Source organism: Lissotriton helveticus, chromosome 9, assembly GCF_964261635.1.
Source record: "Lissotriton helveticus chromosome 9, aLisHel1.1, whole genome shotgun sequence".
In the NCBI taxonomy this organism is placed as follows: Eukaryota; Metazoa; Chordata; class Amphibia; order Caudata; family Salamandridae; genus Lissotriton; species Lissotriton helveticus.
In genome coordinates this window covers 1,249,137,538-1,249,149,624 of record NC_136070.1, presented here as the reverse complement: position 1 = coordinate 1,249,149,624, position 12,087 = coordinate 1,249,137,538, and the positions used below count along the sequence as shown (strand labels likewise).

General features: G+C 45.1%; 1 protein-coding gene across 3 annotated transcripts in view; it reads left to right on the top strand.

Moving 5' to 3' along the window:
- The window catches only part of LOC144782429 (solute carrier family 26 member 6-like), a 235,226-nt gene that overhangs the window by 120,479 nt on the left and 102,660 nt on the right, over positions 1-12,087 (top strand). For all 3 annotated transcript variants that reach the window (XM_078661782.1, XM_078661781.1, XM_078661783.1), the window contains exons 11-12: positions 1,083-1,160; positions 7,282-7,377. In XM_078661782.1, coding sequence (XP_078517908.1) covers positions 1,083-1,160; positions 7,282-7,377 — 174 coding nt within the window. The remainder of the gene's footprint in view (positions 1-1,082; positions 1,161-7,281; positions 7,378-12,087) is intronic.

Genomic DNA, 12,087 nt, shown 5'->3' with positions numbered 1-12,087 from the left:
TATACATGGCATAGCTTACAGTTGTGATGTTATCTCCCTTCTCATCCCAGATCTCACAAATACCAAGTCTGCATTGTGATGCTCCCTACATCTCAAACCCTGTTTTGTTTAACCCCCCCCCCCCCCTGCCCCTCCACCCAGTGTCCTACTCCCTTCTTCCCTCCCTATTAAATGAATGTTAATGATCCTACGGATCTGGTGGAATACATCATATTCCACATCTAAGTAGCTAGGGTTCTAAGTCCTCCCCTTACATATTTTTTTAATCCCCATGATCCTCTGTAGCACACTAGTCAAGTAAGATAATAGGACTGACTAGGATCTAAGCGACTTACTAAGACATCTCGATGCCAGCAGCCGCTGACTAAGTGCTTGGCAGTCACCAGCGTATTACCTTCAGGTAGTGACGGAAGGTAGTGTTGCAGGGATTCAGCTCAGGAACAGAACTATGCTTGGAATAATAGAACATGAGTATGTAGGGACTGAGTCACCATACCACCGCAGCATCTATGATCCCGGGTCCGACTAGCTATAGTGCCTCAGTGCAAGCGGTGACAGAACTTGCATTAATTCACCCTACAAAGCTCTGATGAATTACAGTAAGGAGTGTCCTAGTGTATATCAACAATCACCAACCCACCCTACACCAGGCACTTATCTACCAATGTAAGAACAACAAAGTAGGAAATGATGAGCGTGTTAGAATTTTAACATTTAAACGTAGCAGAACCATTTCTACTATGACTATTTTATCCAGGTTTTGTAAATTCAGTGACTACTGGAGTTTCTGACTTTTTTTGTTTTGTTTTATGGGTCTGTTTTGTATAGATTTTTGTATTTGTGAAGAGCAAAACAGTGAGGAGAAATGGAGCAGTGTAGAAGAGGCTGTAGAGCAATGAAAAATGTGTGCGGGTAAACTGGGAAACCTCTGTGACAAGTATGCAAGCCCCTTGATAAAAATGAATTGTAGTTCCATACATGAATGGATTAGTGCACTTTTTGACACATGTCCTCCTGGCTAGGATCTGATTATCAGTGTCTAACTGAATGTCTTGTTTTTCTTGTGTTCATTCCCTTTGCAGCTGGTTGGTATAATCGCTTCGCTTGTCATCTTAGCAATCATCCTTAAAGCTGGAGAACTCTTCGTCCACCTTCCCAAGGTATGTCACAGCAATGCAGCTATGCTCTTAAAGGGCATTCAGTGAATTTTTCAACTTGTGCTGTATCCATGTGTGATGGTGTCCCTCTGCCACCAAGGCCATGACAGAGAAACCTCCATGTAAACATGCAATACCTCGAACCACTTTTTGCCAGAAGTGGTGTTGGAAGAAAACTCAAAAATGAGAACAAGAACTCTCACCTCTCATATTCTGGAAGGCTAAGGTACTACGGTATCTTTATTACCCCTAGGTCTAGCCCCTATGCTTCCTGAAGTGTATATAAATGCACTAAATGAGGAAGGGACACCTTCTACCATGCCCCATTGGAGAAGGGCTACAACTATGGATTCCTAACTCTGTTCCAAACTTTTGTCCCCCATTTATTCCTTCCCCACACCTCATAGTAGAGACAACAGCTTGAAAATGTTTACTAGAGCATAGAAATATAGAATAGCCGTGTATGTGGACTTATGCAATGCAAACCTAGCTACAAAGCAAAGGAACACTGTAAACATAGCAGTAGCATTACAGAGGTGGGCGGGAGGTGAAGCTGCGGAGAGTGGAATAAGGAGGTCATGCAGGAGGCTGGGGTACCACAGAAGTATGGGGGCAATGTTATTTAACAAATATGCGTCTAAATAATGGGGCAATGGGCAGTCTATTAGTCTAACTCCTGTCCTAGAATATTTTTGTTGTATTCGTAACACAGAGTGTAGACATATTTGGTTGACAGTGGAGGGCTCTTTATAATCCTTTTCTTTCTCTCCCAGTCTGTCCCTTTCTTCATTTTTGCCCCTGTCCAGTGACCCAAACTACAGAGTCCTTCCCCACTGAATTCCAAGACTTCCACGTTCCGCTCTGACTCGTTTCCGCTCTTTGACTCCTCCGCTTCCTTTGCCTGTTTGATCCTCTCCTACTGAGTCATCCAGCCAGAGCGTTAAGGTGGGGGTGGAAGATTGAGGGCATCACCCTGTGGCGTCCTCCCATTTTGGGGCTGTTGGAGCCCTTGGCCATAGCCCCTGTTTCTTCCTTTATTCTGTCCCTCCCTAAAACCATCACCACTCAATCATCCGTGAACTCCCTTACGATATATATCCACTGGTTTAACAGTGTCTCCAATTTGTTCTCCTCTGTCCTTCCTGGGTAGACTCCAAATAATACTCCCTGGTGGTTTAAGAATGTTTCCAACATGATGCTCCTGTCGCTCCCAGGTAGACTCCACCATATAATACTCCTTGGTGGTTTAGCCGTGCTTCCATTTGTCGCTCACCTATCACTCCTAGATAGATTCCATATAAATCTGCTTGGTATTTCAACAGTGTCTCCAAAAGGGTTGCTTCTGGGGAGACTCTATTCAATGGTCTTTGCTGGTTGAACACCGCCTCCAGTGGGTCACCCTTCTGTCATTCCTCAATAGACTCCTATATTATTCCTTGGGAGTGTAATGGTGCCTCCAATGGGTTGCTCCTCTGCCACTCCTGGGCAAAATCAGTATCATAGTTCCTGGCGGCTTAACAGTACCTCCAGTGTTGTGTCTATGTAGCTACTGGGTAAAATATATTACTTGGTAGTTTAACAGTGCTTCCGTTGAGTTGCTCTGCTGACCGTCTGTCGCTACCAGGTGGACTCCATATTATACTTCCTGGTTGTTTAACAGTTCATTCAACAGCTTGCTCTTTCTCCTCTGTCTACCCTGAGTGCACTGCTTCTAATACTTCCTGGTGGGTTAATAGTGCTGCCAATGGGTTGATCTAATGATGCCCCCCTGTTTCTCCTGAATAAACTCCTTACAGTACCTACTGGTAGTTTAACAGTGCCTCTTTTAAGGGGGAACGTCCTTTACAACGGAACTTTTACAACGAAGTACCGTTACGACACAGGTTTAACAACGAAAGTCATTACAACGACTTTCGCTGGAGGGCGCTCTAGGATAGGTAATAGTTTAATTTACTATCCAACACCTTCCACGGGGACTGGAGTTGGAATAGTAAATTAAACTATTCACTATCCAGCGCCCCCCAACGCAATTCGTTGTAACGGCTTGCGTAGTAAAACCTGTGTCTTAACGGTACGCGTTGTAAAAGCACGCGTTGTACCATCATACATCCCTTTTAGGTTGCTTTTTTGTTGCTCCTCTCTCCCTGTTGGGTAGTATCCGAGTAATACTAGTTAGTTGTTTAACATTGCCTCTTATGGGTTGTTTCCTTTCACAGCTGTGTAGATTCTCTGACAAGTTAATCATGTCTTCAAAGGATTGACTCCTAGGCTAATATAGGGTAGTCTACTGATAATACCCCTTGATAGTTTGGCAGTGCCTCCAGTGGACTGCTTTTCTGTTTCTCCTCTGTCTATCCTGAGTGCGCTTCTTCTAATACTCCGTGGCGGGTCAATAGTGCCGCCAATGGTTTGCTATAATGACGCTCCCCTGTTGCTCCTGACTATACTCCTTGCAGTACCTGCTGGTGATTTAACAGTACCTCCATTGGGTTGCTTTTCGGTTGCTCCTCTCTACAAGAATCAGGGGGATGGGGGGGGGGCACATGCTCCATCTCTTAATGATGGAATTTTGCCCGGGGATAGGGGTAACTGTAACTTGCGCCCTCGCCATGCACTGCTAATTACCATATATATGACATCACATGTGACATCTTCTATGATGTAATTGATAATATCACTGCCACAGTTGCAATTAATTCATTGAAGAAAAAACTGTGCATGTTGGGGCACAAGCTATAGTTACCTTGGGGCACGAGTTATAGTTACTGGACTGGTGAATTTCAGCGGTTTTGTAAGGTTAGAATGTTACATTGTCACTGAAAATTCACACCTCACTATAACGTTACTTTACCCTTTGGTTTTTTTCTGGATAAAGTTTTAATTCAGTGACAACATAACATTCCAAACGTACAAAGCCGCTGAATGGCGAGGGCGCAAGTTACAGTTACCCCCATCCCCCGGGCAAAAATCCATATGTACTGTTATAAAATACTGACATCAGATAGCCTCATCCTCTCAGTACTTAATTTTTCAAATTTGCCAGGACCCTCGACAAGAGGCAACTGCAGCTTGTGAAACCTACAGCCCCTTGCCAGAGCTGTATAAGACCGTACCAACATACCTGCTAACCATCACACTTGTTCAAGTTTGACAGTTCAGACTGTCCCATGCCCCCAATCCTATAAGAATGGCTTGGGCGGCAGGTATTAGTAATTTTTAAGTTGTATTGAATGAATAAACAACTGTTTGTGCCCTGATCTCTAAATGAGATAAACGGCGCCACCATCTGGCAGACTGTCAAACGTCCTGGTGCTGACAATTAAATGCTGGTGCTGAGCACCGGAAATCACCGGCTCAAATTACGCACTGCATCCTCTCCAGCTGAAAGATGCATCTCATGCCATAGGAATAGCACATTACATAAAGTCCATCATAAAATACAAATTAAACAACCAATGGCAAAATCAGTAGGTCTGGCTTATTTAGGTGTGTGTTCATTGTCGTAAAGGCTTCAATAACAGATGCTGCACTTACATAGCATAGTGCACAGATCTCATTATGAACCACTAACCACCGCCATACCAGCCATGTGTGACATGTTAAGCCAATCCTCCATTGAAATGTAGGGGTGATTTAGCGCCCATGCATGGCAGTGGAACCTCTCCCTGGGTGGACTTATGAGGTTCTGTAATTCTCGAGACTGACTCCATTTTATATTGTGCCACCATTTTGTGTTGCCCTCACGTAGGCCTGTGAAGGTAGCCTGGCGAACAAAGTGACCTGGCCTTCTTAGTCCATGTATACATTAACTAGGGTTCTTTCTGACTCTGGAATGAACTGTAAGAAACTGACCTCTTCACCTGAAACTGACCTCGCAAAGCCAATTTCCCTGATCGATCTTTGTCTGAGATTGCCAATCAATGTTCAGGACATCGTTAACTTTTTAGTTTCCTTGCATATGCCTTATCTTGTTCATCATCTGTTACTGTTTCTTTTTTATGTTTCTTCATTACATGGGTTATGCTTTCAATTATAGGTTTGTCCGGCTTTTGGAGATTGAATTTGGGACATTCCTAATGATTAACTTTTGGGTTAGGATACTGTACATGTAATCATGCCATGCCCTGCAGTGCCATTTAAATCAGATTAACCTTTGTGAACTATGTAATTATAATGTTTTGCCCATATCCTGCTAAAACCCCAAAGGCTACTCACCTGCTGACCCTCCAGATTTTCCATTTGTTTAGGAATGTAATTGGTACAACTCCATTACATGCCTGGGGCAGGATAAAGAGTATATAATATGTGAAGTAAGACCATTCTAGCAGACTGCCTCATTCAGTTGCTAAGGCTTCTGTGTGACGTAGTCTCACCTCATTCAAGGTTAATAAAAATGTTCTTTTGTATTTCAGCTTCATGCTCAAATTCTTTATTATTGGTTTGAATGGACTAAGTATCAGTGAGACCCCTGAGTAAGAGTTCAGATTTCTTCACTTAGAAGTGTGTCTGTGAAGAATAAGCACTTTGTATCAGTCAGTCATAAAATTCATTATTAGCCATAATACCACAAACAACACACACACCAATAAAAACTAAAATATATTACAAGTTTATCCCCATTCAGTTTCAAAAAGTAGTTTACCATCTACCCTTGGATTGCTGTAAGACAGTCTCCTAAATTGCTGCTAATCTTGGTTGATGTCTGATCAAATCTAAATATCACCCAAGTGTTATCGACCCCGGAGAATGTCTTGAAATTAATGGACCGCACCAACGCCAGTGGTTATGCAAACAAATGTGGATGCAGTCCAAGCCCTCTAGCAGCTCATACGAAAGCGTGAAGCCATGTCCTTATTTCCATTAGAGAGGAGGAACTGGGAGAGATGGGTGGAGATGTGGCTGAATGGGATGTCGCTGAGGAGGTTTGACTAAAACCAATGTAGACGCGATGAAAAGGCGGAGGGGATTTTGTAGTCTGGATGAAACTCCTGGCCAAATTGCTGTCTCCAAATGACGATGTAAGCTCTACTGAAACAGATACTTGACAACCTATTTCATAGTGGTGGAGGAGTTCGATTTGGGTGTAATACTCCTGTGTTGATGTATGACACAAGCTGTGCTAACCGTTCCTCTGTCACACGGTTGGGGATGGCTCTTGTTTATGTATTTGTTGCTGTTATTTTGCTAAAACCAATAAGCAATGTCTATAAAAAAAAGAGAACTGAACCTAGTGGAGGGCAGAAGCTGTGAAGCCATCCTCCACTAGCCAGCCAATCAGTATCTTATGATCTACTGTAACAAACACACACTCACACTATTTTCTTGTTCATTCTGTCTCTCTCGACCTCTCTAATAAATACGGATAGGAAAAGTAAAACACACTTTCAACTGTCTCTGTACAGCCACATTAAGGATTCACCTCTTACATCTCACCTCTCCTCTTGTGCAACACTCCATTTCTATAAAGCTGTAAAGATTTGTGGTTTATTAGTACAAATGCATTAATTCACATCACTGAATACTTATTACCAATGAACCTTGTACGAAAGTGCCCCTTTTTGACATGGTTACGCCCACGTATAGCCTGGTACATGATGTGATTTTGACTGAAAGTGCACTGGTTTCATACCAACCATGTCCCCAGTGCAAGAGCAGCTCTTTTCTAAAACTGTGCAATTGTTCCACCGTGCTGCATGACGAGCCAAGCTCGTTATCAGCACTGCGGCCCCCCGCATCGCAGGGGAATTAGCCCCGCGGCGATGGGGTTAAATACAGTTGGCCAAAGGGAAGACACACCCCTTGTCTCAGTAGTTCCAGTTAAAGGATTCTCTCTCATCCCAACTCATCATTCTATACTATAAATAACAAAGTGAAAGAAAGTGCCTTGTATAAATGTACCTGATCGGTGGAAACACCTCCTGAAATTAATATAGCTAATCGAAGGTAAAAGCAACAAGAGATATTTGGAATTTTATATCTTAAACCACACTTCATCCATGTATTTCTAATGGTTAGGAATGGGTGGCTTTGACTTTGCAAATCATAAATTCGAAAAATACATTGGTAATAAATCAAATACTGGTGCCTTTATTGTTCAATCCTGTATTTCCCTTTTGTTTTCCAGGCAGTATTATCTGCGATTGTCATTGCCAATCTTCAGGGAATGTACAAACAGTTTGCAGATATCCAACTCTACTGGGGAACCAACCAGATCGACCTGGTGAGGATGGGATGAGATCAGCCGTTAGAGCTAATCTCTTTCTGATTTTTATACTTCAAGCCTACAGTGATCAAAACATGTTTTCCTAAATGTTTTTTCATAAACCTCATTCCTTAGTCTATGGAAGAACGTTAACCTTATCGCTGCTGCCAACGGCCGTCGTGTGCACTACCTTGGGAGTGCTGCGCACGTCCGTTGGCCGTCGCGGCCCCGCCCACGCAATAGAACGTTCTGCACTAGCGCGGAACGTTCGGCGCAGTTAAGGAGTTAAGGTGGGATGCACATTGACTACTTTGTCAAAGATGCTTCCTGATAAATTCAGGTTCTCAGGAAATCTTCAGAGCCTTTATGCAGCATTCCACTTTGATTGGTCAACATGGCTTTGAATGCTGTGTATAGTTCTCTGTGTGCCTTATTTCATAAATGTGTTGGGTGATGTACAAATGTGTTTACCTTCCTTGCCTGTTTGCCACATTTAGAAAAGCCCATGTGGTCTTCTGAGTCCACCAACCATGAACAATGCAGACATTTTCACAGTCACAAGGCCTGCTCCATTGTCCCTCAACTTCTAACTACTAAATTCTGTACATTTGGTCTTGCAGCATGCAATATGACACTAACATACTACTTTTCTCTGACCTAATTTCTTGATTGCTTTGATGAATGAATCATTGTTCAAGATCAATGGGTGTGTCAGTAATGTTTGGTAAGCACAGAATAACTTTCTACAGTGCAGTCTTGTGAGTGTGTTTTCTATAGCGCTGGTGCAGTAGCCCAAGTCCTATAACTGCACATGACAATAGCCCATCTGTAAGAATATTTACCCATGGTTTAATCCAGGTTAAAACTTGTCTTGCTCACATAGTACATCACTTGGTTGTTTTCTACATTGCAAAGCTCTTATTGGGGCAGGGGTGACACATTCTCTAAGGCATGCCGTAGAAAAGATATAGACCCAAATGCCACACCAAGTGATTGCCAGTGGCCGAGTCGTCTGCAGGCATTAAACTCCTCACTTTTTGCTGTTTTAATGCGCCACCCTAAGGCCATTGGATATGGCCATGGTGGGTCCCAAGCTCACTATGCCGCAGGAGTAAAACTGCACCCTACTGCTGAAGCCCTAAAAGGCTGGAACCGGTCTGGAGTTGCTTGCATTTCCATTTAAAGATTTTCTGACAGTTTGGTCTGGACTGTTCTGATTGGAGTACCACCATGGTTTAATTGCAAATGGTTGCTTTCTGTCTGGAGAGGCACATTGGCCAAATAAGTAATAGTTTGCAAGTGATTTGCAGCAGCTGAACATTTTGTAAGCATTGCACCCATCATCATTCATTAGAAAACATATTGACCAACTATATTGTCTATGATGAGTTTATGCTCATAGAGACAATATCCAGTTCTCTGAAGTCCAAGTACTACTCCTGTGTTGCGATCTAGAGTGAAGAGATCAGCACATAGGCAGGACTGGGTTTGTCTTTGTCCTTCCCATATGTTACCGCTCAACCGTTCTCGCCTAAACTATGATTGAAGCATTTTAATGTGCATTTATGTGGACTCAGGTTTTTTCAGAAGAAATGATGGTGTTGTGGGGTTAAACTGAGTGAGGCTCATGGAGACGGAATGAGATTTGCACATCTGGTCTGAGCACTTGTCAGAGGGATGAGGTTAAGACACTTTAGCACACCTGCGGTAGTGATCCAAAGAGTAAGAGAGATGGTACTCTTGGATGATGCAGTTTGAGTCACAGGTCCAGGAGATTGGAGTTGGTGGTAGCCTTGCTGCTGCTACTCTTGAACAATATCATGTCGCAAGACTAGAACACATTTTTGATCGGCCTGAAAAAGGTTATCCCTGAAACCTTGGTAAACACATCTCCGCACGAGTGATCAAGATTTGCCATAGCCTCCTAAACGCATCGGCCACCATCCTCCGTTTCTTCTCATTGAACTTAAAGGTCTAAACTGATTTGACCAGTTTCAGATGCATCTCTGACTCTTGTGTATTTTCAGCCCCTTTGGTTGTTGCCTCTTTCTCTAAGTTGCCAGGGTTTCCAGTCTGCCGTTTTCTTCATGAAATTCTGGGGTGTACTGCCAGTGACTTTCATCACAAAATACTGGAGCAGCAATCAGTATTTTACTTACCTGGATCACAACAGCCCTAAGTTGGAGCCCCTCAGTATTAGACCCGCACAATTACCCTTTGCAGTTCTCTTGTGCAGGGCAGTATTACCCTCCTTGTGTCCTACTCTTACAATGTAGTTGTAGTAGGATTTATACCTGAGGTCCATGGGAACATGACTAGAGGTGTAATACCAAGAGATCAATTAACCATATCTGAAAAGTGCTCTGTTGTGCAATGAAAGTATGAACAGAGTGACAATACATGATCATTACTCTGTTCAGTACATAGTCTTAAACCTACTACTGAGCAAGCTGCAAGCATGTATTTCGATCCAAGAAAGGACAGATGTCTGATGCTCAACAGGAGGCAACATTCAGACAGATGAGCAGCAAGTTTCAGCATGAACCTTTAGCAGCAGAAACCTCTCTAAAAATATAGGTTTCATACCAGGAGACTCTACCAAAATCTGCCCATACAGAAGGGTGCTCTGTCACCATTTTCCCTGTGGACACTTCTAACCACTGATTCCTTACCATGTGAATATTTCCGAGGAGTCTTCCTGGCTCTAGAAACTTTTAAGAATTATGCCTGTATGCCAGTAGGAGGAATCGTGCAGCTTTGCGCAGATATCGTACCGCTCCAAAAGTGACAAGCGGAGCCAGCATAAAAGTGCCACCCATGTGTGCTGTTGTCCAGTCCTCTGTTTTCACTCCGTCAGACGCGGATCCTGAGCTTCTCCTTGGTTTTCAAGACCTATTTTTCATAAAAACAATTGCCAGTGTGCATGGGAAAATGTCACCTCCCTAAGACAACTGGATTCAAACACGTAGGGACTGTCGCAAACAGGCCCCTGTGTCTTTCTTACCTGGGGGTTGGAACATAACTTTAAGACCTGTGATGATAGCCCCCCTGTGAATCCGAAGGCCATACAGGACCGCAAGGCCAACTTTATGTTGCCAAACATAAAAGTCCATGACGGGACAGGTCAAAGTTGAGACGAATGTGCCCTTCCTGATCGTTCTTGCGGCATATCCTCATCAGAATTGAAGTCTTAAGGTAAGTCCAAGGAAAAGCATAAGAAGTCAAAGCGAGAATTGGCCTCATCCATCATGGTATACCAGGCTGGATTCCATAAGGGATCAATTGGTGTAGCAATTCTACCCACAATCCGCTCCTGGTACAAATCAACTATACAAAACGCACAAACTTGGACTGTACATGGTGGTAGCAAGGCTAGTGTACTGATCTTTTATTACGATGTTGTCTGTATATTTGGCACAGCCGACAACACAATCTTTTTTAGGGCATCTCCGTATTACTCTACTGGCCTCCGCACCTCTTCTTACTGTAATAGAGGTGTTAGAAAGGTGATCCCGGGGGAGGCAGAAGATGTCTGACTGACCACCCCTAGGTCCACCCCTCCGTCTAGAAGTAGCCGAGCGTTATCGAGAGGCCTCCTGGGTGAGGGTCCTCTCCTAGGATCGTACAGCAGAGTAACCACACCACTACAAATGGACACCACACAAGAGGATAAGTTCTTAGGCTTTATCAAGAATAAAGGTTGCTTGTCTTCAGCGATATGTACAGGCAGATCGAGGGATCTGAAAAGTCTCATAAATAAGGGACAGGGTAGCGGGACAGTCTCAGTACTGGTGAGGGACGGGATACCCTGCGCACAGCTCTCAATCCTCGAGCCGGGGGGTTCCGAGAGGTCGAGTCGCAGCAGTGCCAGCCGAACTCGACAGATGGTCTTTAACGGAGAGAGGGCCGCGGCAGCGCCAGCAGGCCTCGAGGTGGTTTCGGCGAAGATGGGCCGCGGCAGCACCATCAGGCTCCAAAGATGGTTCAGCTAAGATGGACCGCGGCAGCGCCAGCAGGCTCCAAAGATGGTTCAGCTAAGATGGACCGCGGCAGCGCCAGCAGGCTCCAAAGATGGTTCAGCTAAGATGGACAGCGGCAGCGCCAGCAGGCTCCAAAGATGGTTCAGCTAAGATGGACCGCGGGAGCGCCAGCAGGCTCCAAAGATGATTCAGCTAAGATGGACCGCGGCAGCACCAGCAGGCTCCAAAGATGGGTTCAGGCTTCAGGGTAATGAGTTCTTCTCGGGTCAGCCGCGACAGCGTCAGCAGGGCTCTTGACTCCAGGATACAACTGGCGTCCTACTCCAGCGCTGGCCCAGATATAGGACTGGAGTCCTTTGATGTCCGGACCCTCGCGCCTGGGGGTCAGAGGGGCCGGGATGGTGGTGTCCAGACACCCAGCAGGGGGGTGGAGCCAGTGCCCAGGGAGGCCGGAGGGCGATCGATACCAGGCGTCCGGGGACGGCTGGAGGGCCATCGAAACTCCCCTCCTCTTGGATCCGTTGAGTGGCCACTCTACCACCCGGGGGGATCTTGGTGCCTCGATGTCGGGGCTTCGCTGGGGCCTTGGCCGGGGCCGAGGCCACGTGCTCGGGACGTGATGAGCCCAAGATGGAGTCGGGCGAGGCCACGTGCTCGGGACGTGATGGGCCCAAGCTGGAGTCGGGCCTGTAGGGGTGATCCGGAGTGGTAGCCGGACCGGCAGTGGTGGGGCGTGCAGGGTACGCCA